The sequence below is a fragment of the Hypomesus nipponensis genome, chromosome 7, assembly GCF_054491055.1.
Source record: "Hypomesus nipponensis isolate SF chromosome 7, ASM5449105v1, whole genome shotgun sequence".
Taxonomy (NCBI): Eukaryota; Metazoa; Chordata; class Actinopteri; order Osmeriformes; family Osmeridae; genus Hypomesus; species Hypomesus nipponensis.
The window spans coordinates 217,501-242,468 of record NC_140367.1 but is presented as its reverse complement, the minus strand read 5'-3'; the positions used below and the strand labels follow the sequence as shown (position 1 = coordinate 242,468).

The 24,968-nt window shown below is 49.8% G+C and overlaps 1 protein-coding gene across 3 annotated transcripts in view; it reads right to left on the bottom strand.

Annotated features, from left to right (window-relative positions):
• Window positions 1-424: 424 nt before the first annotated feature.
• Window positions 425-24,968, bottom strand: part of LOC146276222 (pleckstrin homology domain-containing family A member 5-like) — a 49,229-nt gene continuing 24,685 nt past the window's right edge. The window contains exons 7-32 of one of the 3 annotated variants that reach the window (XM_084701423.1): window positions 24,409-24,529; window positions 23,596-23,700; window positions 22,897-22,969; window positions 22,048-22,148; window positions 21,840-21,955; window positions 21,222-21,426; window positions 18,841-19,055; window positions 17,908-18,741; window positions 16,734-17,244; window positions 16,553-16,630; window positions 15,599-15,718; window positions 14,719-14,772; window positions 8,008-8,148; window positions 7,834-7,914; window positions 6,935-7,135; window positions 6,627-6,728; window positions 6,378-6,480; window positions 6,254-6,285; window positions 5,908-6,105; window positions 5,491-5,686; window positions 5,196-5,320; window positions 3,953-4,144; window positions 3,487-3,563; window positions 3,186-3,355; window positions 2,943-3,013; window positions 425-2,837 (exon numbers count right to left, since the gene is read on the bottom strand). In XM_084701423.1, the coding sequence (XP_084557549.1) occupies window positions 2,946-3,013; window positions 3,186-3,355; window positions 3,487-3,563; window positions 3,953-4,144; window positions 5,196-5,320; window positions 5,491-5,686; window positions 5,908-6,105; window positions 6,254-6,285; window positions 6,378-6,480; window positions 6,627-6,728; window positions 6,935-7,135; window positions 7,834-7,914; window positions 8,008-8,148; window positions 14,719-14,772; window positions 15,599-15,718; window positions 16,553-16,630; window positions 16,734-17,244; window positions 17,908-18,741; window positions 18,841-19,055; window positions 21,222-21,426; window positions 21,840-21,955; window positions 22,048-22,148; window positions 22,897-22,969; window positions 23,596-23,700; window positions 24,409-24,529 (4,219 nt within the window). In that variant the 3' untranslated portion in view covers window positions 425-2,837; window positions 2,943-2,945. Of the gene's footprint in view, window positions 2,838-2,942; window positions 3,014-3,185; window positions 3,356-3,486; window positions 3,564-3,952; window positions 4,145-4,500; window positions 4,680-5,195; window positions 5,321-5,490; window positions 5,687-5,907; window positions 6,106-6,253; window positions 6,286-6,377; window positions 6,481-6,626; window positions 6,729-6,934; window positions 7,136-7,833; window positions 7,915-8,007; window positions 8,149-14,718; window positions 14,773-15,598; window positions 15,719-16,552; window positions 16,631-16,733; window positions 17,245-17,907; window positions 19,056-21,221; window positions 21,427-21,839; window positions 21,956-22,047; window positions 22,149-22,896; window positions 22,970-23,595; window positions 23,701-24,408; window positions 24,530-24,968 lie in introns of those variants that run through there. The other 2 variants (XR_014762438.1, XR_014762439.1) reach the window with 2 other exon arrangements.

Sequence of the window (24,968 nt, the reverse complement as noted above, 5' to 3'; positions counted from 1 at the left end):
CTAACAAACAGAAAACTGATCCAGAATGCCGAAAAAGCACTATTTATTCCGGCGGAAGAGGCGCCTAGCCTGGCCTTGTTTCACAGCAGACATTCACTATAAGATTATTTAAAAACAGTGAACTCGTTCCTCATTTAGATTTGATTTTAAACACGGTAGAGAAAGAGCGTGTGCGTGTTGGTTGGGCGAATGGAGGGGATTGTCTGGTGATAGTCTTGATCAGTGTTAAACTGAACCCTTTGACATATGAAACACATTTCTACTTACGTAAATGAAACAAAAAACGAAAAATTGTTCTGCAACACGGTGTAAACAACCATCTCTGTGCAGTGATGTGTAATAGCTGGAATATACCTAGTTCAGCCTAGTGCTTTATAAGGGATGTGTATTTTGTCATCATGACACATTTCCAATACACAAGGGATAAAGAACGTCAACATGTAATTTATTTCTGATGATATAAAACAGATGGGAACATTTGCATATTGACTCTAATAGTAACTTTTATAATGTTATAATATCAGCTCTTGTCAGGCTATGGTGTACATCATTTACACAACAAACTTCTTTTTTTACAATTTGTACATGTTTCTAAGTCCTGGTGTAACAAAAATCCATTTTATTGCTTTTTATATTCTATAGTCTGCAGTCTGATCAACAACTTCAAACTAGACAGAACAAAACACAACCCTACATTTCATACTTGTCTGTCTACACGTTAACTAGAAGTAGAAGCACTCCACTGGAATAAGCCCTGTCCCTGACCTTCAGATAAATAAACCCAGTCTTACTCAAATATAAAACTCTCTCCTTAGGCAGCAACGAGTGGCACCTACTGGAAGCACCAGCCCACGGAACACTTCTTCATAATATCAGGAATATTCAAAAATATGTTTGATGATAGCTTACAAACTGTGAAGGAACTGCACGGTGCAAATATGTGAAAATATAGAAAAGGGGGGTTCAAGTTCTGCCCCAGCTGCAGAAAGCACCGATAGTCACTAGAGTGTCAACACAGGGAGTGAGCTGCATGGGAGGAGAGGCTGGGGCGCTGCATGGGAGAGGCTGGAGCGCTGCATGGGAGGAGAGGCTGGAGCGCTGCATGGGAGAGGCTGCAGCGCTGCATGGGAGAGGCTGGAGCGCTGCATGGGAGGAGAGGCTGGAGCGCTGCATGGGAGGAGAGGCTGGAGCGCTGCATGGGAGAGGCTGGAGCGCTGCATGGGAGAGGCTGGAGCGCTGCATGGGAGAGGCTGGAGCGCTGCATGGGAGGAGAGGCTGGAGCGCTGCATGGGAGGAGAGGCTGGAGAGCTGCATGGGAGAGGCTGGAGCGCTGCATGGGAGGAGAGGCTGGAGAGCTGCATGGGAGAGGCTGCAGCGCTGCATTGGAGGAGAGGCTGGAGAGCTGCATGTGAGAGGCTGGGGCGCTGCATGGGAGGAGAGGCTGGAGAGCTGCATGGGAGAGGCTGGAGCGCTGCATGGGAGGAGAGGCTGGAGAGCTGCATGGGAGAGGCTGCGGCGCTGCATTGGAGGAGAGGCTGGAGAGCTGCATGTGAGAGGCTGGGGCGCTGCATGGGAGGAGAGGCTGGAGAGCTGCATGGGAGAGGCTGGAGAGCTGCATGGGAGAGGCTGGGGCGCTGCATGGGAGAGGCTGCAGTGCTGCATGTGAGAGGCTGGAGAGCTGCATGGGAGAGGCTGGAGCGCTGCATGGGAGGAGAAGCTGGAGCGCTGCATGGGAGAGGCTGCAGCTCTGCATGGGAGAGGCTGCAGCGCTGCATGGGAGAGATTGGAGCGCTGCATTGGAGAGGCTGGGGCGCTGCACGGGAGGAGAGGCTGGAGAGCTGCATGGGAGAGGCTGCAGCGCTGCATGGGAGAGGCTGGAGCGCTGCATGGGAGAAGCTGGAGCGCTGCATGGGAGAGGCTGCAGCGCTGCATGGGAGAGATTGGAGCGCTGCATTGGAGAGGCTGGAGTGCTGCATTGGAGAGGCTGCAGCTCTGCATGGGAGAGGCTGCAGTGCTGCATGGGAGAGATTGGAGCGCTGCATTGGAGAGGCTGGGGCGCTGCACGGGAGGAGAGGCTGGAGAGCTGCATGGGAGAGGCTGGAGAGCTGCATGGGAGAGGCTGCAGCGCTGCATGGGAGAGGCTGGAGCGCTGCATGGGAGAAGCTGGAGCGCTGCATGGGAGAGGCTGCAGCGCTGCATGGGAGAGATTGGAGCGCTGCATTGGAGAGGCTGGAGTGCTGCATTGGAGAGGCTGGAGTGCTGCATGGGAGAGGCTGGAGCGCTGCATGGGAGAGGCTGCAGCGCTGCATGGGAGAGGCTGGAGCGCTGCATGGGAGAGGCTGGAGCGCTGCATGAGAGAGGCTGGAGCGCTGCATGGGAGGAGAGGAGCCTCAACATGCTTATGACCCTAACCCTGTACAGTCCTCCTCAGTGCTTCAAACACCTAACATATACACACCAACTGGAAACAATAACCCTGTAATAACAGGTGCAGTAGTAGTAATAATAATAACAATGCATTTTCTATATCTTGTCAATGATCAATACTAGTAATATTTGTGTGGGTAAGATATTGGCATCACAGTTAAACATGTTGTCTGTCTGGTCTGTCTGTCTGTCTGTCTGTCTGTCTGTCTGGTCTGTCTGTCTGTCTGGTCTGTCTGTCTGGTCTGTCTGTCATTCTCTCTGTCTCGGTCTATGGTCTGGTATAATATGGTATACGATATATATGCATGTGTTGTCACTCTGTAGGAGTGTAAACACGGAGCCCAGTGAGTAGACGCCATCTTGGATGTTGTTGCCAAAGTCCCATCTCATTGGTCAGCAAGGTCAACACTCTGTGGGGGTAGATTCACAGCTTTACTCTATCTGCAGTTTAGGTGTTTGCTGCTTTAGATAAAGATATCTGCTAAATGAACAAAATGTAAATGTGGACCTCTCACCGTCTAAACACACATGAAGTGTGACCCGTCTGGGAGCTGTGTGGGAGTAGAGGAGGGGGGCTGGCCATTCACTGTACACACACACACTCAAATCATTAATAATCAGCTGGTATTCCCCTATTACATTTATTTAAGTGTGGCATGTTTTAATGATGCCTGCTAGGGTACATATTTCACAATGTCATTGAGCTGTGTGCGTTAGACTGTGTGTGGGGTGTGTGTGTGTGAGGTGTGTTCTCTCACCAGTCACCAGGATGTTATTGTTGTGTTTGCTGTCGTCATAAGAGACTGTAATGTTCTCCTCCTCCACCTCCTCCTGTTCCTCCTCCACATCCACCTCCTCCTGCTTCTCCTCCTCTTCCACAGCCACCTCCTCCTGCTTCTCCTCCAGGACCTCCTTTGCAGAAGGTTGTCTGGAACAAAGAGATGGTTGTCTGGAGCAGAGAGGACCAAACCAGGTCCTGCCCTCTTGTGTGTGTGTGTGTAGCCTACCTGGTCGAGGTGTGTGTGTAGCCTACCTGGTCGAGGTGTGTGTGTAGCCTACCTGGTCAAGGTGTGTGCAGAGTTTTGGAACTCAGTTTGAGGCCTGAGAATGTCCACGTCCCGGGGAAGCGCTGTCTGCTAAACCCATACACACCACACACACACACACCACACACACACACACCACACACACACACACACCACACACCCACACACAATTTCAGGGATTGATGTTGGCTGGCTGTGCAGGCCAGGGTGGCTGATCCTGGGTTACATCCCTCAGATAACCCCCAACTCTACGTTTGACGTGTTTATTTTTGTATTATTATAAAAAGCCTAGATAATTTGTTCATGACTAGGTAGCTAGTATGTTCATGGCAGATATGTGTTAACTTTGGGATGGCAACACCTGCTGATCCTTTTTTGATATTTGGTATATATACCTATCAACGAGTGTGTGTGTGTGTAAGGGGGTGTGTGTGAGTGTGTGTGTGTGAGTGTGTGTGTGTGTAAGGGTGTGTGTGTACCTCTGAGTGGGACATAAAGCCCTCAGTGGCTTCAGACTGGAGCTCCTCCCCACATGGCAGCTTCCCCTCTTCAGTCTTTTCTTCCTCCTCTACCTTCATCTCCCCGGTCCCAGACCTCTGGTCCAGGGTGGAGAGGTCCAGGCTGGCCTGGTCTCTGATCTTTTCCAGCTCCCACAGAGCAGCGTCCAGATCCTAAGGACCCAGAGACACACACTCCTCAATAAACCCAGCCTGCACACCAGGGGCAATTCAAGGATCAGACCTTTAGGGGTGCTCAGCCCCCAATGAGAATGTAACATGAATACAGTGCCTTGCTAATACAGTGCTTAACCCTCTTGCTAATATCATTTAAAAAAAAATATTTATGTATTATTCTGCATAATATTGAATGAATGAAAAAACTAAGGAACTAAGGGTCTATTTCTTCATGAACTACTAGCAAATGATACTAAACAATAATAATTTTGTATTTTTTGTTGTTGCTGAGATTTAATTTAGGGGTGGTTGAGCACCCACACGCACACGCATTGAAATGGAGGGGGGAGTACCTGTATCGAGGTAGAGGGGAGAGGGGGGAGGGGTCTCTCCTCTTGTCTCTTATTGTGGCCTGCTGGTGTCTCCTGATGCGCTCCAGTTGCTCCTCAACGCTCATTCGTGCCCTACCGCTCTCTCTCTCCCTCTCTCCTGCGCTTGCCTGCTCCACCGCGCTGCGCGGGTTAGGGCGCCCCTACACACACCAGGTAGAGCACCAGGTCACCACTACACCAGGGCTAGCTAGCATCACTCACTACACCAGGGCTAGCTAGCATCACTCACTACTCCAGGGCTAGCTAGCATCACTCACTACACCAGGGCTAGCTAGCATCACTCACTACACCTGAGCTAGCTAGCATCACTCACTACACCAAGGCTAACTAGCATCACTCACTACACCTGGGCTAGCTAGCATCACTCACTACACCAGAGCTAGCTAGCATCACTCACTACACCAGGGCTAGCTAGCATCACTCACTGCACCTGGGCTAGCTAGCATCACTCACTACACATGGGCTAGCTAGCATCACTCACTACACCAGAGCTAGCTAGCATCACTCACTACACCAGGGCTAGCTAGCATCACTCACTACACCAGGGCTAGCTAGCATCACTCACTACACCAAGTCTAGCTAGTATCACTCACTACACCTGGGCTAGCTAGCATCACTCACTCAGATGAGGGGGACTGGGGTGTTTTATGACTCACGTTGGCGTGACAAGTTTCGGGCTTCTTCCTTAGAGTGACGTAGGAGGAGACAAGGTCCTGTGGGGGAGGCGGGGGGGACCTCGTCCTGGGTGGCACCACGCCCACGGGGTGGAGGGGGGGTCCTGCTAGGGGCAGCACACGGTTCATACATGGTCACACAGTTCATACGTGATCACTACACACCCTCACATACATGATCTTTTAGAGGCTGTGAGGCTGGGGTCATTAGAGGCTGTGAGGTCAGTACCTTTAGAGGCTGTGAGGCTGGGGTCGTTAGAGGCTGTGAGGTCAGTACCTTTAGAGGCTGTGAGGCTGGGGTCGTTAGAGGCCGGGGCCTGTCTCTCGGTGGGGGGGTTTCTCCTGTTCTCTCCTGTGTTCTCTCCCGTGTTCTCTCCCGTGTTCTCTCCCGTGTTCTCTCCTGTGTTCTCTCCTGCCTCCTCCTTCACCGTGGTCAGCTCTGGCTCACTCTTACACAGGCGGTAATCTGTACCCTGGGGGGCAGAAGGGGGGGGGTTAGGATACACCTTGTAAACACACACACATCCTCACACACGAGAGGTGGACTGACAATGGAGAGAGGGAGGAGCTTAAGGACAGGCCCTGGGATGAAATGATTGGTTGCAGTTTGAGGCGGGGCACATCGGCGGGGTTGATGAGCCAATGGGAGGAGGTCAGGGGTGAGGCTGAGAGGTGAATGGTTGTGGCGTCTTACGCTGTGCGTCCCATTCCTGGCGCTGGGCTTGCTGTCGTCTGGCCAGAGAGGGGCCGGGCAGGGGCCAAGGGGCGGGGGCAGGGGGAGGGTGAGGGGAGAGGGGTGCTGGGAGGAGTCATAGGACTGGGGGAGGGGGGGCCGGGGGGGCGCGGGGGGGTCCCCCTCCTGGAGCGGGCTGGGGCACGGTAACAGCACCGGCTATCAACAACAACAACAATAATGTGGTTAGAGAAGCTGAACCCCCCTAACCCTCACCCTCACCTCCCCCTCATCCTAACCACACAACCTCTTACCGCTCTGAGAGAGGTGGACACACACACAGACTGAGGCTGAGAGTTGAACTCACCTCGTTGTTGTCGAGGCTGGAGACCAGGACTCCTGTCCAGACAGAGAGGATGTTAGACACATAGTCCTGACAAGAGACCCCAGTGTATGTGTGTGTGTGTGTGTGTGCGAGCATGTGAGGTCACCAGTGTCACTGCTCTTCTTGTTCTTAGCCAGAGCCTCCATCACGTCCTGGATCCTCCAAAGTTCCCTCTGGATCTGAACATGCTGCTGGCTGGGGGGCTCTGTCTGCGCACACACACACACACACACACACACACACACACACACACACAACTTATCATGAGTGCATGGGTGTGTGTGTATGTGTGTGAGGTGTGAAGTGTTTGTGTGTGTTTGAGGTGTGTGTGTGAGGTGTGTTAGGTGTGTGTTACCTGTGGGCTGCCCAGGGTGTCCAGCTGGCTGAGCAGGCTGGTCTTGGCCAGACAGACAACAGCCTGCAGCCTGTTGTGCTCCCTCCTGGAGCGCTCCAACTCCTGCACACACACACACGCTCGTCAGAGGCAGGGCGTGTGCGTGTGTCTACATGTGTGTGAGGCAGTTGTGTGTGTGTGAGGCAGGTGTGTGTGTGTGAGGCAGGTGTGTGTGTGTGAGGCAGGTGTGTGTGTGTGAGGCAGGTGTGTGTGTGTGAGGCAGGTGTGTGTGTGTGAGGCAGGTGTGTGTGTGAGAGAGAGAGCCTTACAGCGGTGACTCTCGTCAGCTCTCTACAGGTTCCAAGAAGGCCGCTCTGTAGCACGTCCCTCTGCTGGAGCAGGGCTCTCTGCCCCGGGCCGCTCTGCCCCGGGCCGCTCTGCCCCTGGCTGCTCTGCCCTGGGCCGCTCTGCCCTGGGGAGCGCTGCTCCAGCTCCTGGCTGGCCGAAAGCAGGGCCGTCTCCAGGGTGTGCTGCAGAAACAGGAGGGAGGAGGGGGAGAGAGGGGAGGTAGGAGGAGGAGAGGGAGGAGGAGGAAGAAGAGGAGGAGAGGGAGGAGGAAGAAGAGGAGGAGAGGGAGGAGGAGGAGAGGGAGGAGGAGGAAGAGAGTTCAAGTTCAAGTCGGGGGGTCAGATGGCTGAGTGGTTAGAGAGTCGGGCTATTAATCAGAAGGTTTTTGGTTCGATTCCTGGCCATGCAAAATTACGTTGTGTCTTTGCGCAAGGACTTTACCCTACTTGTCTCGGGGAGAATGTCCCTGTACTTACTGTAAGTCGCTCTGGATAAGAGCGTTTGCTAAATAACTAAATGGTTACATTTAGTACATACATGTCTTTTATTGTCAGATGCACAGAAAAACACAGGGTCAGACTGGGCACTGAAATTCTTAGGACAAGGCAACGCAAAGCAACCTGGCATAACATATCATAAAAGTACACAGAACATAGATTACATCTATGATAAGCTCAAATATAGTGAACCTCCTAATAAACAAATAATATACAATATTCTATAAAGTATACTAAAGTATTAAAGTAAAGTACTAAAGTATTAAAGTATACACATCATACACATAATAGGAGGAGGAGGAGGAGGAAAGGGAGGAGGAGGAGAAGAGGGAGGAAGAGGAAGGAGGAGAGGGAGGAGGTGGAGAGAGGGTAAGGTCTCCTACCTTCTCTCTGTAAAGCTGCTGTAGTTTGTCCTCTTGTATTCTCACTGCTTTGTCCTGCTCACACAGTCTGCTGAGCTTGGTCTGAGACACACACACACATAAGGATTAGATCAAACACATATCCTTCAGAGTAAGGAGCTGTACAGGAGCTGTAGAGAACAGAGGACATCTTACATCTATGTCCAGTTCCTCTGGCTTGGCCTGTATGTCCAGTTCCTCTGGCCTGGCCTGTATGTCCAGTTCCTCTGGCCTGGCCTGTATGTCCAGTTCCTCTGGCCTGGCCTGGCCCATGCTGTCTTTCTGGTCCTGAGGAGCCTGCAACAAGGACATTGTCACACACAGATAGACTGATGGATAGATAGATCATTCCAGAGAGACTGGAGGGGATGGGCTGAGATGGGAGTGGCCATGGAGTTAGTGCTGGGGATGAGGATGAGGCTGGAGATGAGGCTGGGATGAGGCTGGGGCTGAGGCTGGAGATGAGGCTGGAGATGAGACTGAGGCTGGAGATGAGGCTGGAGATGAGGCTGGAGATGAGGCTGGGGATGAGGCTGGGGATGAGGCTGGAGATGAGGCTGGGGATGAGGCTGGGGATGAGGCTGGGGATGGAGTTAGTGCTGTGGATGAGGATGAGGCTGGAGATGAGGCTGGGGCTGAGGCTGGAGATGAGGCTGGGGATGAGGCTGGGGATGGAGTTAGTGCTGTGGATGAGGATGAGGCTGGAGATGAGGCTGGGGCTGAGGCTGGAGATGAGGCTGGAGATGAGGCTGGGGATGAGGCTGGGGATGAGGCTGGGGATGGAGTTAGTGCTGTGGATGAGGATGAGGCTGGAGATGAGGCTGGGGATGAGGCTGGAGATGAGGCTGGAGATGAGGCTGGAGATGAGGCTGGGGATGAGGCTGGAGATGAGGCTGGGGATGAGGCTGGGGTTGAGGCTGGGGATGAGGCTGGGGATGAGGCTGGGGATGGAGTTAGTGCTGTGGATGAGGATGAGGCTGGGGATGAGGCTGGGGTTGAGGCTGGGGTTGAGGCTGGGGATGAGGCTGGGGATGGAGTTAGTGCTGTGGATGAGGATGAGGCTGGGGTTGAGGCTGGGGTTGAGGCTGGGGATGAGGCTGGGGATGGAGTTAGTGCTGTGGATGAGGCTGGGGATGAGGCTGGGGTTGAGGCTGGGGATGAGGCTGGGGATGGAGTTAGTGCTGTGGATGAGGATGAGGCTGGGGTTGAGGCTGGGGTTGAGGCTGGGAGGCTGTAAGCACTGTCCTCTGGATCTTCCTGTCAGGACAGCAGCTAGAAAGCATGACTAATGAACACCTGTACATGACATGACAGTTGAATACAGTCATCACACACTGTCACCCCTCGCTCATGACTCACACTGCTGAGACATGCTCAAGCAGGCGGGTGATTCTCAGCTCCTGATTGTTTTTTTGTTGTGTTTTTTTTTGGGGGGGGTAACTATAAGAGCTGTTAAGACAAAGTTGATCAGAAACAGGAAGGTTGTCTCTGATTGGGTTAGGGTTAGGGTCTGAACACAGACAGCCAAACCAGCCTTGCGCAGATGTAAACAACAACAATCTAAGTTAGTAAACAATGTAACAACACCACCAGGAAGGAACACCACTGACTGACTAACCAGCTAAACAGCCTGGATGGGTGGATCCCTGTACGCTAAACAGCCTGGAGGGGTGGATCCCTGTACGCTAAACAACCTGGATGGGTGGATCCCTGTACGCTAAACAGCCTGGAGGGGTGGATCCCTGTACGCTAAACAGCCTGGAGGGGTGGATCCCTGTACGCTAAACAGCCTGGATGGGTGGATCCCTGTACGCTAAACAGCCTGGATGGGTGGATGGATGGAGGAAAGGAAGGGAGGGAGGGAGTATCACCAGGATCTTACTTGCTGGTACAGTTGTGGCCTGGGTGCTGAATTCTCTATCATTGTGTGAATCATGAAGATAAGAGGCTCGTTCTCCTTCATCTGACCGGCAGCAGGAGGGGAGCAGCAGCAACACAAGAGTTAGTTCTTCCACAGCTGAACACAGGAGTTAGAGAGACAGCTCTTCCACAGCTGAACACAGGAGTTAGAGGGACAGCTCTTCCACAGCTGAACACAGGAGTTAGAGGGACAGCTCTTCCACAGCTGAACACAGGAGTTAGAGGGACAGCTCTTCTACAGGTGAAGACTGGAAGACTGAGAAGTGTTGAGGCTCGTTAGCAGACAAGGAGAAGCTGAGCTTGTTGTTGGTGTGTTGGGGTTGCGGTAGTATTTCCTGTTTTTTCTGTTTCCAAACAGACCATCACAGGTAACCTGGGCTAACCAGCTAACCAGACTATAAGCAGGTAACCTGGGCTAACCAGCTAACCAGACTATAACCAAGTAACCTGGGCTAACCAGCAAACCAGACCATCACAGGTAACCTGGGCTAACCAGCTAACCAGACCATCACAGGTAACCTGGGCTAACCAGCTCACCAGACCATCACAGGTAACCTGGGCTAACCAGCTCACCAGACCATCACAGGTAACCTGGGCTAACCAGCTAACCAGACCATCACAGGTAACCTGGGCTAACCAGCTCACCAGACCATCACAGGTAACCTGGGCTAACCAGCTAACCAGACTATAACCAGGTAACCTGGGCTAACCAGCTAACCAGACTATAACCAGGTAACCTGGGCTAACCAGCTAACCAGACTATAACCAGGTAACCTGGGCTAACCAGCTAACCAGACCATCACAGGTAACCTGGGCTAACCAGCTAACCAGACCATCACAGGTAACCTGGGCTAACCAGCTAACCAGACTATAACCAGGTAACTTGAACTGTCAAGGTTGTTTTGTGTTTTGATCTGTGTGATGTGGAGCAGGGTGTCTGATGTCCTGTTCCTGGGACAGGTGACCTGGTCCTCCATAACCACCCTGAGCATGCTCAGAACACACCTCACAGGTTTAATAATGCAGCAACTGTGGGAACCCTGACGTGATGTGACCGGATCCAGACACCCTGTCCAGACGCAGGACTCTACCCCAGACTGTATTACTGATCTGCATGCATGCATGCAGGGCTCGAAATTGGCACCCGCCAAGTGCCAATGGCGTGTACATTTTTGTGCTGGCGACTAAACTGTGTCCGATGCTCCGCCATGTGGAGAGTATAGCTCCCGACTACCGCGCCCATCATGGTTTTAAAAAGCTTGCAACGCCAACATGACTAGTTGTGTGAGCATCTAGGTGGCAGAAAACCGGGAAGATAGCCTTTATAACAGCTAGAGAATGACACGGATAATACAAATAGTTAGATTACAAAACAGGTCAAGGATGACAGCATTTAAGAGAGAAAGCAATTCCCCATTGATCTGTCACATCAGAATTTAGATTTGGGTCACAAGTGTCTTGACAAAAGTCTCTGGTGCGTCACCAGATAGACTGCATAGTCTTACTGGCAGCCATGTCTCTTTCTTGGTCATGTCACAAAGTTCATCATTTTACAGTTCAGTCAATTCTACAACAAAAGTTTTACACCAAAGAAGTCAAACAGGGCATTTCAACAGATATGGGAATTCTGCTTTTAGCCAGCTGGTCCATTGCGAAGACCAAACCTCATGGACAAGGACAACCCATCTCACATTGGGCAAGAGGAGTAGTAGACCCCTGAACCCCCTGAGTTAATAAATTATTTCAAAAAGAAAAATTGGAATGCTTTGCTTGACCCGATGTTAGTTTCCTCAAGGATCACAATGACTCTTGCTTAGAGACTCGTTGCTATTGTAGTTAGTGGTAACTGTTTACATTTTTGTACTCGCTGTGATATATTGTTTTTTTTGTTGCTTGTTTTTCTACAGGTAAACTTGCACATAGCGGTTCATGTTGTTTAATTGTAACTTGTTTAACTACATGCTCTTACTGTTCTTCCCTTTGGCACTTATTTTGCTTGTTCACAATATGTGCTTCATGTTTTGGCTACTCGCAATGTTTTTGGGGCTATCTTGTTGTTATGATCAGTGACCTATGCACTTTGTAAAGCTCTCTCTTCAAAGTCGCTTTGGATAAAAGCGTCTGCTAAATGAATAAATGTAAATTGGTTGATTTTGTTAAATCCATTCTGAGAGTGATTTACAATGATATTAAAATCATAGGTAAATGTTGTTTATGTCATTTCAGATTACGTCTGAAATGCCAGGTTTAATTTTGGCCTTTAAAAAATATTATTGGCTGGTCATTTTTTTCATCTACCAGCCATTTTGGCAGGTAGGCCAAAAAGTTAATTTTGAGCCCTGCATGAATGTATGACTGATCTGCATGCATGAATGTATGACTGATCTGCATGCATGAATGTATGACTGATCTGCATGCATGAATGTATGACTGATCTGCATGCATGAATGTATGACTGATCTGCATGCATGAATGTATGACTGATCTGCATGCATGAATGTATGACTGATCTGCAGCTACACATGGATGAGAGGGGCCTGAGGAGAGATATGGAATCAAATCAGTGACATTATGTTTTGAATTTTAAAAAGGCATTGAATACTTAATATTGAAATTTAAACACCACTGAATTAGTTGGTTTTGAATTCACCTCTTTAAAATTGAAATATGAATTTAAAGAAAAAAAAAAATTAACAACAAGAAGTGAGATGGTTCGATTGCATTCAGGCTCGATTGCCTTATCTATCCTTGGTATCCTGGATGTTGCAATCAGAATTATTTTGGGTCAACATTTTTGGATCAAAATTACACCATTCGAATTTGAGCAGCCTGCATTTAGTTGTATTTGTATTTCTGAAGCTTGATTTTTTATTTGCATTTTTGGGATCTCAACTTTACTGTTCGAATTTGAGCAACCTGAATGTCCGAACCTTGTATTTTTTCAGATTTTTATAACATTGAAATCAATCTCACATCTAACATAGCTTTGGGCTGAGCCCCACATTTTTTACAATGCAAGCTGCCTGCCTACTGCAACAAATATGATCACATTCTGTGGGAAACACTATGACCTGGTCCCAGTGGGACTAGATTAGTCCAGACTGGCCCAAAAACAAACCTGCTCCTAAGAAGCAGAGACCAGAGTAGAGTACATTAGAAGTCAATAGAGACAGAGGACACCACAATCCAATCTTGATCAGAGGAGTAAGAGTGGAGTTTAGAGGGTTACAGGACTATAAAGGAAGGCAACAACAGAGACATCAGTAGAATATAGTTGCAGTAAATAGGATGAATCATTTCAATAGAGATAGTTCATCTGAGACTGGATTAGGGATGGTGGCGAAAAATCGGTTGAGTACATAAAAATAGTAGAGATTAGAGGAGATTACAAAACAATGGGGAAGAGAGACAGTAGAGCAGACACAGGAGAGTAGACACAGGAGAGTAGAGACAGGAGAGTAGAGACAGGAGAGTAGAGACAGGAGAGTAGACACAGGAGAGTAGACACAGGAGAGTAGAGACAGGAGAGTAGACACAGGAGAGAAGAGACAGGAGAGTAGACACAGGAGAGTAGACACAGGAGAGTAGAGACAGGAGAGTAGAGACAGGAGAGTAGAGACAGGAGAGTAGAGACAGGAGAGTAGAGACAGGAGAGTAGACACAGGAGAGTAGAGACAGGAGAGTAGACACAGGAGAGTAGAGACAGGAGAGTAGAGACAGGAGAGTAGAGACAGGAGAGTAGACACAGGAGAGTAGACACAGGAGAGTAGACACAGGAGAGTAGACACAGGAGAGTAGAGACAGGAGAGTAGAGACAGGAGAGTAGACACAGGAGAGTAGACACAGGAGAGTAGAGACAGGAGAGTAGAGACAGGAGAGTAGACACAGGAGAGTAGACACAGGAGAGTAGACACAGGAGAGTAGAGACAGGAGAGTAGAGACAGGAGAGTAGAGACAGGAGAGTAGACACAGGAGAGTAGAGACAGGAGAGTAGACACAGGAGAGTAGACACAGGAGAGTAGACACAGGAGAGTAGAGACAGGAGAGTAGAGACAGGAGAGTAGACACAGGAGAGTAGACACAGGAGAGTAGAGACAGGAGAGTAGACACAGGAGAGTAGACACAGGAGAGTAGAGACAGGAGAGTAGACACAGGAGAGTAGAGACAGGAGAGTAGAGACAGGAGAGTAGAGACAGGAGAGTAGACACAGGAGAGTAGACACAGGAGAGTAGACACAGGAGAGTAGAGACAGGAGAGTAGACACAGGAGAGTAGAGACAGGAGAGTAGAGACAGGAGAGTAGAGACAGGAGAGTAGACACAGGAGAGTAGAGACAGGAGAGTAGACACAGGAGAGTAGACACAGGAGAGTAGACACAGGAGAGTAGAGACAGGAGAGTAGAGACAGGAGAGTAGAGACAGGAGAGTAGAGACAGGAGAGTAGAGACAGGAGAGTAGAGACAGGAGAGTAGAGACAGGAGAGTAGACACAGGAGAGTAGACACAGGAGAGTAGACACAGGAGAGTAGAGACAGGAGAGTAGAGACAGGAGAGTAGAGACAGGAGAGTAGACACAGGAGAGTAGAGACAGGAGAGTAGACACAGGAGAGTAGAGACAGGAGAGTAGACACAGGAGAGTAGAGACAGGAGAGTAGACACAGGAGAGTAGAGACAGGAGAGTAGACACAGGAGAGTAGAGACAGGAGAGTAGAGACAGGAGAGTAGAGACAGGAGAGTAGACACAGGAGAGTAGGGAGTCAGGTGGCTGAGCAGTTAGGTAATCGTTAGGGAATCGGGCTAGTAATTTGAAGGTTGCTACTTGCTTCGGGGGGAATGTCCCTGTACTTACTGTAGGTCGCTCTGGATAAGAGCGTCTGCTAAATGACTAAATGTAAATGTAATGTAGAGTAGACAGTAGAGTAACAATATATACAGGAGAGTGCTCCTCACCTGGCTGTCCAGGTACATGAGGTTTCTTTGGATGTGATGAGACAGAACATCACTCTGTCATCCGTAGCGGAGAGGAGAGAGAGGTAGGGTCAGGGTAAGAGTAGGAGGAGGGAGAGAGATAGAAAGAGAGAGGTAGAGAGGAGAGAGAGGTAGAGAGTAGAGCGAGGTAGAGAGAGGTTAGGGTTAGAGAAGGAGGAGAGATGTAGAAAGTAGAGGGAGGTAGAGAGTAGGAGGAGGGAGGAAGAGAGGGAGGAGAGAGAGAAAGAGGAATAATATTAATCAGTGAGAGATTAATGAATAGAAGAACAGGAAAGAGAAAGGAGATTTCAAGCAAACAGATACACATAGATGCAGCTCAGGAACAAGAATATGAAGAGAGGAGGAGAAGGAGGTAGAGGAGGAGGAGGTAGAGGAGGTAGAGGAGGTGGTAGAGGGGGAAGAGGTAGAGGAGGTAGAGGGGGAGGAGGAGGAGGTAGAGGTGGAGGAGGTAGACGAGGAGGACGGGGTAGAGGTGGAGGAGGAGGAGGATGTAGAAGAAGAGGAGGTAGAGGGGGAGGAGGTAGAGGAGGAGGAGGTAGAGGTGGAGGAGGTAGAGGATGTAGAGGAAGAGGTAGAGAAGGAGGAGGTAGAGGATGTAGAGGACGAGGTAGAGAAGGAGGAGGTAGAGGAGGTGGTTGAGCCGCCAGTCTGCTCTACTCCAGTGTGCTTTAAGACCATCCAGACCCACACAGCTGAATAGGCCAGGTCAGGCCAGACAGCACTGGAGAGAGCAGGAATTACTGTATCCTTCACACAGATACATGCTGCCTTAGAGAGGATGGACGTGGCAATGCAACACACACACATGCATGGTACACAGCACACCCGTGCAGGTGCTGACCTTGGCGTTGGGTGTGTCCCTGCTGAGGCAGAGCAGCTGAGTCAGGGACAGCTGCCTGGCGCTGGTCAGCTCTGACTGCTGCCTACGCAGCTGGATCAGGAGCAGGGTCAGCTCTTCAGACTGCACACACACACACACACACACACAACTGGATCAGGAGCAGGGTCAGCTCTTCAGACTGCACACACACACACACACACACACACACACAGCTGGATCAGGAGCAGGGTCAGCTCTTCAGACTGCACACACACACACACACACACACACACACACACACAGCTGGATCAGGAGCAGGGTCAGCTCTTCAGACTGCACACACACACACACACACACACACACAGCTGGATCAGGAGCAGGGTCAGCTCTTCAGACTGCACACACACACACACACACACAGCTGGATCAGGAGCAGGGTCAGCTCTTCAGACTGCACACACACACACACACGTCTTTTCTTAAGATGTCTTGTAGAGGGCCCGATGTTATGGCTGCAGCCTGAACAACGATCCCAGATATGAACACTAATATCCAGAACACACCTCTTCAGCTGCATCACCAGGTGATGAAGGGACCTCACCAAGGGCCATCTGACTGCCTCCCTCTGCCTACCTCTCTGCCTGGCTCTCTGCCTCCTAAATAGTAATCACCCTGAAGCTGTTTTACTTGCTGCCTTTACACTGCTGTTATCATGAAACTAGAGTGTGATGGAAGATAAGGAATATGATTATAAAATAGAACAACAGATAGACTTCTTGTAATCTTTTTACCCTTCAGAGAGGGACAGAGAGAAGGGAGGAGAGAGAGACAGAGGAAAAAAAGAGAGAGACAGAAAGAAAGAGTGAGAGAGACAAGAAAAGAGAGGAAGAAAGAGTGAGAGGAAGAGAGAGCGAGAGTAAGAGAAAGGAAGACAGAGAAAGAGAGAGGAAGAGAGAGAGCGACAGATGTGCTCACCGTCTTGCCCTGCAGGGACTGGGCTGAGATGGGCGGGGCAGGCAAGGCGGGGGGGAGGGACCTGCGCTCCGCAGGGTGCTGAGGACACAGTCATCACAGCTGCTACTGTCACATACTCTGAGCTGGGTTCACCTTAGTGTGGTGTGTCCTGTGTGAGTGTATGAGTGTGTTTGTGTGTCACCTTGGCGTGGTGAGGTCTGTGCCGGCGGTCGATACTCAGGTCTCCTCTGTAGTCGGAGGAGGTGATCTCACAGCGGGGGGTGGGGGGCAGGGCCTGGCGCGGGGGGGAGAAGGAGCTGTAGAGAGAGCCGTGAGAGGGGGAGGGGGGGACGGCGTGTGGACGGGGCGGTGCAGGGTGGGCCCTGGTCCTGGGGCTGGGCAGGGTGGAGCAGCGTGTGGGCGGGGCAGGGGGCAGGGCCAGGCTGTGCCGGGAGCAGGCTTGTCTCTGCTGCCACTCGTACAGTTGCCACATGGTGTCGTCCCGCATGGAGCGCCGCTTCTCCGCTGCCGTGAGGGGCGTGGCCTGGGGGGCAGGGCGCAGGGCGTGATCGTACAGGGAGCCCGCCATGCTGCACACGCTGTCCGGCCGTGGAAGCAGCTTCCGGGGGAGCGTACGGTAGCCCTCGGGGTAGCGGGGTGGCGGGGCGCGATGGCTCGGCATGTTCCTGGGCAGCGTCTGGTAGGACACCATGCTGGGGGATGGGAGCAGCTCATGTCACCAGGTCATGTCACCAGCTCATGTCACCAGGTCAGTCTCTCTGCGTTTCTGCGTGTGTGGGTGTGTGTATGGGTGTACGTGAGAGGCTGTGTAATGGGTGCGTGTGTTAATGCCTAATAATAGACTGCTATGCCAATAGTTATGCTAATGAATACCTTAATTTTCGCTGGTGGGAGCAGTAATTAATGAGTTGTTCCCATACCATAATAACCACCATCGCTTTGGAGAATGCTGTGAACTTACTATGATCCTTATAATCACACAGAGGCCCACCTCAGTAGCATAGTCTGAGGTGATTGGCTGCTACTTTTCTTGTGCAGCACAGATTGGCCACAAGCAGCCCCAGAGTGACCAATCAGAGATGTTGATAATGAAGACTAGAATATCAAGGTAAAATTGCAGTACTTCAGGATGGATCAGATCATATTAGACCAGATTAGGCCATATAAAACCAGATTAAATCAGATAATATGAGATTTGACCAGATTAGGGAGAGGGTTATCTCATGTCTGTGGGTGGGAGGTAGGCTGGTCTGGCCTACTACCCCCCAACATTTCATATCTGTAGGATTAAACATCTTGTAACTCTGACACTACACAGCATCTATTCATCCCAGAGGGCACACACACACCCCTACCTCCTCACGTCCTCATCTGGTCCCCTGGTCTTCTGAGTTCTGACCCAGTGTTCCAGCTGCTGCATGGAGCTGGTTCTGGACAGGCCTGTTTCTGGATCCTGGGCCTTTCCTGGGCCTGTCCCCGGGGTGCCCCCCACCTCCCCTGCGATGCAGTCCCCCGGCCGCACCCCAGGGCCGTTGAGCTGGGACTGGCGGCAGGCAGAGACGGAGGCGGCGATGGCGGCAGCCTGGGAGGGGAGCAGCTTAATGCTGCTGATCTTGGTAAGAGGTCGCTCACAGCTACCGTCTCTCTGGAAACCGTCTCTCTGGAAACCGTACTTGTCTCCTTGGACACGCAGAGTGCTGTACTTGTCCACTACCCTGTGGCTGCTGTAGTCTCCTTCCTTAACAGTAGCATACTTGTCTCCTCGGTAGGTCCTATACTTGTCCTCTCCTTCTCTGAGAGAGAGCTGTCTCCTGAGCTCCTTCTGTAGAGCCTGTTTTTGTTGGTCTCTCTGCTGATCTCTCTGGGGGGCGTGACAGTCTCCCTGCTGGTCTCTTTGCTGGTCTCCCTGCTGGTCTCTCTGCTGGTCTCCCTGCTGGTTTCTCTGGAGGGTGTGACAGTCTCCCTGCTGGTCTCTCTGCTGGCCTCTCTGGAGGGTGTGATAGTCTCCCTGCTGGTCTCTCTGCTGGCCTCTCTGGAGGGTGTGACAGTCTCCCTGCTGGTCTCCCTGCTTGTCTCTCTGGAGGATGTGACAGTCTCCCTGCTGGTCTCTCTGCTGGTTTCTCTGGAGGGTGTGACAGTCTCTCTGCTGGTCGCCCTGCTGGTCTCTCTGGAGGGTGTGATGGTCTCCCTGCTGGTCTCTCTGGAGTGTGTGATGGTCTCCCTGCTGGTCTCTCTGGAGGGTGTGATGGTCTCCCTGCTGGTCTCTCTGGAGTGTGTGATGGTCTCCCACTCTCTCCAGCGCGTACTTCTCTCCATCTCTTGTCAATAGGTACTTCTCTCCGTCTTTGGAAGGAGCATATTTCTCCTCCATCTGGGCGCCGCTGTCTTCCCCTGCTTTCTGCCCTGCTTTCTGCCCTGCTTTCTGCCCTGCAGTCTTCCTGTCCCCCTCTCTGTGCAGCAGGAGCCTCTCTCCGTCTCTCTGCAGCGTGTAACTCACCCCGTCCTGCGGTCACATTCATATTACTACTAATAATCACATTCATATTACTACTAATAATCACATTCATATTAATACTAATAATCACATTCATATTACTACTAATAATCACATTCATTTTACTACCAATAATCACATTCATATTACTACTGCTCCTACTAATAATCACATTCATTTTACTACTAATAATCACATTCAATCACACCGTAATTTTCGGACTATAAGGCGCACTGTTATATAAGCCACAGCAGCTAAATTGAATGATGTGTACATATATAAGCCGCACTGGACTATAAACCGCAGGTGTTTTAATGTTTCATTACCATATGTAATTAGTTGTCTGGAAAGAGACGGTTGCTTGAGGAAGCTCCCATGTATTAGCCTTTAGCTGTAAAAATCCATAGATTAGCCGCACCGTTATATAAACCGCAGGGTCGAAAAATGCGAAAAGGCGCGGCTTATAATCCAAAGATTATGGTACTACTAATACTACTAATAATCACATTTATATTACTACTGCTACTATTAATAATCACATTCACATGTGGGTGTGCCTGCCTTTGGCCAGATATTTTACCCTCTCTAGTATTTCATAATGATAAAAATTTGTTTTCTGTATAAAGCACCTTTCACTGTGTAGGCTCACATGCAGGCTTAGAAGCGTTCAAGTTGCCCTGCACACTACGCCAGGACAGGCATTCATTTAAAGAACGGAACCATGTTGATGTTATGATGCAGAATTGAGTCTATTGTGGGATTGATCACGTTTGCAACACTCTCTAGACTACCGTCTTTAACGGAAATGGGAGATTTGTGTGTAAGCCACCTTCAAGAAAAGGCTCAAGACGCACTTGTTCCGGGAGTACAACGGCACTTAGGAATGCTTGGCTGGACCTGATGTTAGTTTCCTCCAGGATCACAATGACTCTTACTGAGAGACTTGTTGCTCTTGTAGGTTAGTTATAACAAAGTTAACTCTTGTACTCGCTGTGAAATATCTTGCTGTTGATTGTACTTCTACAGGTACAGTCTTGCACTTTTTGAGGTTCACGTTGTTTTAATTTGTAACTTGTATAACTGCATGCTCTTGTAACAGACGTGGTCTTGCAAGTTCCGTCAGAGGCACTGTCCGCTCCGACCAGGAGTCAAACTCACCACCTCTGACTTCCCAAGCACCACCACTACCAACTACGCCAACGAAAAGATAGCAATTCATTGACGCGGGTGGCCTGTTAAATACTTGAGGAGTGAGTTTCACCACACACCGGCAACACTCTTATGGGTCTTCCCTTTGGCACTTGTTTAGTTTTTCACAATGTTTGCCTCATGTTTTAGCTGCTTGCAATGTTGAGACTACCTTGTTGTTATGATCAGTGACCTATGCTCTTTTGTAAAGCTCTCTCTTGGAAGTCGCTTTGGATAAAAGTGTCTGCTAAACGCATAAATGTAAATGTATTGTAAATGCAAGCCGCACTGGAATATAGGCCGCACTTGATACTGGAACAATGATACCGAGCAATGCACGAGTATAGGCGGTCTTACAGCATGCTGTTGTGTAACACACTTCGAAAACGAAAGTAAGTACGTAAGTGCGTAATGTATGTTTTTATTGCCCGGGAATGATCTAATATTTACCTTCAGTTTAGATGCGTGAGTTCTAAATATTTCCGACGGTCCCCACAGCGTAAGTAATTTTTCTGGAACGGTAGCTAGCTAGCTTTAGTTAGCTTCCGGACTAAGTTAACTAGCATAATACTCGTAGCAATGCTCCTACCATGCTAGTGTTACTTGTTAGACTTATCATTAGTACATTTTGAAGCCATACAAAAGCGTTTGTGGCATAGTTTTTGTCCATATGAAAATATTCAGCTGGAATATTCGAAATCACATATATGCGACGTTAGTAGTGTGCAACACTACTCCTTAACGGGTCAAATAGCATTCACGAAAAAAGTGTTTCTACTGTTGTTTTATTAAAAAAACGTGCTATAAGCCGCATCAAAATATAAGCCTCACCACCACAAGAAAAAATGTAAATCGGGGTATAAACGGCAGCTTTATTTCCGAAAAATACGGTAAACGGTCTTCCCTATTCATGGTCTGAACTGTGACTAAGGAACACACTGAACACACATGCACAGTGCCTTTGTCTGTGGAAGAGTTTCTACTGGCCTTCTGGAGGCAGAGTGTGTCTCCCTGGCTCTGCAGGGTGAAGTGCTGCCTGTCTCTCTGGCCGGACGGCTTCTCCTCCCTCCTGGTCTCCTGCGATGAGGAGCGGGCGCTGGGGGGGGCAGCCTGCCGGTTCCTCTCGTTGTTCTGGATCTCCGGCCGGGTCAGAACATGGTGGTTCTCCTGGTCCAGCTTCAGCTTGTCCTGCCTGAGAGGGAGGGAGGGAGGGAGGGAGGGAGGGAGGGAGGGAGGGAGGGAGGGAGGGAGGGAGGGAGGGAGGGAGGGAGGGAGGGAGGGAGGGAGGGAGGGAGGGAGGGAGGGAGGGAGGGAGGGAGGGGGAGATGGAGAGAGGGAAGGAGAGAGGGAGAGATGGAGGAGGAGGGAGGGAGAGATGGAGAGAGGGAAGGAGGGAGGCAGCGAGGGAGAAAAGAAGAGAGGGAAGGATGGATGGAGAGAGAGAGAGAGAGAGAGAGAGAGAGAGAGAGAGAGAGAGAGAGAGAGAGAGAGAGAGAGAGAGAGAAAGATGGAGGGAAAGACAGTGTAAGACAAAATACAGTGTGATGTGTGCGTGAGATGTGTGTGTGCTTGTGACCGTGTCTGTGGTGTAGATTTTAGATTTACCTCCTGATTGGCTCAGTGTGCACCAGAGCAGCATCTGTCATCACCTTCATCCAGGCCTCCATATCCTTCACTGTGTCCGTGCAGAAATAATACGTCCTCATGTTGGGGTGAGTTGCCTGGAGACAGGACAGTGTTTGTGTGAGTGAATGTGTGAGTGTGCATGTGTGTGTGTGTGTGAGTGTGTGAGTGTGCCTGGTGTGACGCTCACCTTGAAGGCGTACTTCCTGCTGATGTGGTCGTCCACAGACAGCATGGAGATGTGGAAGCTGGGCAACAGGATGCTTCCCAGGACCACTTCCTCCTTCTCATCTACAGGACAGGAAGTAGAGCGTTAACACAGGAAGTAGACACAGCAGAGTGAAAGAGAGAGGGAGTTGCTCTGGTGTTCCAGTTCTTGTCTTCTACTCTTCCTGTTCCATCTGCTGTCCATGCTCTCCTGAGGTAGGTTCTCTCTACTCTGTCTTCTCCTGAGGTAGGTTCTCTCTACTCTGTCTTCTCCTGAGGTAGGTTCTCTCTACTCTGTCTTCTCCTGAGGTAGGTTCTCTCTACTCTGTCTACTCCTGAGGTAGGTTCTCTCTACTCTGTCTACTCCTGAGGTAGGTTCTCTCTACTCTGTCTACTCCTGAGGTAGGTTCTCTCTACTCTGTCTACTCCTGAGGTAGGTTCTCTCTACTCTGTCTACTCCTGAGGTAGGTTCTCTCTACTCTGTCTACTCCTGAGGTAGGTTCTCTCTACTCTGTCTTCTCCTGAGGTAGGTTCTCTCTACTCAGTCTTTGTTGAGGGTTTAGGTTGGTTGAGGGGCCGTTCTATGGGCATATGTGAAGCCCTCTGTGACATTGCTTGTAAAAAGGGCTATACAATTACTTGATTTACTAACATCCTGAATCACCACTGTGTGTGTGTGCGTGTGTATGTAAGTGTGTGTGTGTGTGTGCATGTGTGTGTGTGTGTGTGTGCATGTGTGTGTGTGTAAGTGTGTTTGTGCATGTGAGTGTGTGTAAGTGTGTGTGTGCATGTGAGTGTGTATGTAAGTGTGTGCATGTGTGTGTGTTCTCACCCCGGTAGTAGAAGAGACACATGTCAGACAGAACAAACCACCTCTTCTTCCAGAGCTTCATCCCAGTGCTGTCCTGCAGGGGGCAGCAGAGCAGAGGGTCACACCCACTCACACTCTCGCTGGTCTGAGTGTGATGTTAGTAAGAGTGACCCATGTTTGTGTGTGCAGGTGCTCCGCTCACTGAACTACAAGAGCTTGAATGGTTGAGATAATATTATAGACACGTGTGTGTGTGTGTGCGTGTGCCTGTCTGGAGTGCGTGTGGGGGTGTGTGTGTGAGAGTGTGTGTGTGTGCCATGCAGCTGACAGCTGCCACTACATAGAGCTGCACGTGTCCATTATAGCAGCTGTAATAACACCCAAAAAATACTGTCTCCTGGTGTGCGTGTGTGTGTGTGAGAGAGAAAGAGAGAGACACTACAGTCTCCTCAACAGTAGTAACAGTAGTATAGTCAAATAGTAGTATAGTGGTATGTTTGTAGATAGAGCAGTGTGCTGGTATGACCTCCTTCCAGCTTTTAGTACAGTAGTCTACTGTCGTATAGTAGCAGTTTAGTATATAAGTATATAGCCTAGTGTGTTATTATTAATATACACAGCATAGTGTGCGAGTATGGTAGTATACAGTGCGAGTATGGTAGTATACAGTGCGAGTATGGTAGTATACAGTGCGAGTATGGTAGTACTGCAGTATCCTACCTGCTTGTAGAGCCAGCTGCTCCTCATGGCTGGAGCCTTGGGGTTTCTCTTGATGGAGTTGGACCTCTTCCCAAAGTTATGCACCTTCCTCGATGACCTGGAGGGCTGGAGATACAGGAGATGTTATATAGGTGATGTTATAGTGGAGAAACTGTACTTGAGAGATGCTATTCTGAAGTGAAGGCATGGATGTGTAAGTTAGTACAAAAACAGGAACATCTAGGCTTGAAAGTTTTCATTTGTATTATTTATTCCAGTTTTATGTATAAATATTCTATAATATAAATATGCTTTATGTATTTCATAGGAGGTCCTTTCCAAGAGAGCTTTCATGACTGCCTGTCCTGACCATAGATATATATATAAAGGCTAGTTGTTTCTTTATATATATCTATGGTCAGGGTTAGATATATATAAAGTCCTGACCACTGAACACTGGGATTCACTCTGACACACTTCCTGTTGGTACATGTTTCCTGTAGATACATACTTCCTGTTGGTACATGTTTCCTGTAGATACATACTTCCTGTTGGTACATGTTTCCTGTAGATACATACTTCCTGTTGGTACATGTTTCCTGTAGATACATACTTCCTGTTGGTACATGTTTCCTGTAGATACATACTTCCTGTTGGTACATGTTTCCTATAGATCACACTTTGTGGAAATACTAACTGCATCTAGGAAGCTTTTATAAAAGGAAGCATGCTGACCGCAGAGTGGCCTCTGAAAGGAAACTGCAATTTATTATTAATAACAAACTTGTAGGGTACATGGGTGCACAACACACGCTCTCTCTCATACACACTGACCCGTGTGGTGCTGTGTGTGGGGCTACTGGGGAGGGTGCTGTAGTCGGTGTAGTTGGACGCCTCACTCATGGTGCTCAGAGGACGCTCCGCCTTGTCACCTTGCTCACACCTGGGAGCTGGTCTGAGGGGGAGAGAGAAAGGGAGAGATGGAGAGAGAGACTAATTATAACATGTAGAGGACATCAATACAGTTGTGCCTCAAACTGTCAAATCAATGAAGAAGTTAGAGACAAGGCAATTAGGCTGTGTGTGAGAGAGAGTGTGTGTGTGGGGGGAATTTATTGCTTGGTGAATCAGCGAGAAGAGGGTCTAATCTCTGAGGCTCCAGTCAGCTTGTATCTCTGAAGGCAGACTGCGCGTGTGTGTGTGCGTGTGTGCGTGTGTGTGTGTGTGTGCGTGCGTGTATGTGTGTGTGTGTGTGCGTGCGTGTATGTGTGTGCGTGTGTCAGGCTCTAGTCCAGGACAGAGCATCTATCTCTGGAAACACTCAGCATTTCAACCTCACCCCCCTTGTCCTGAGAGGAGGGCCTGTACTCCTCTGCCTCACTGTGAGGACAAGA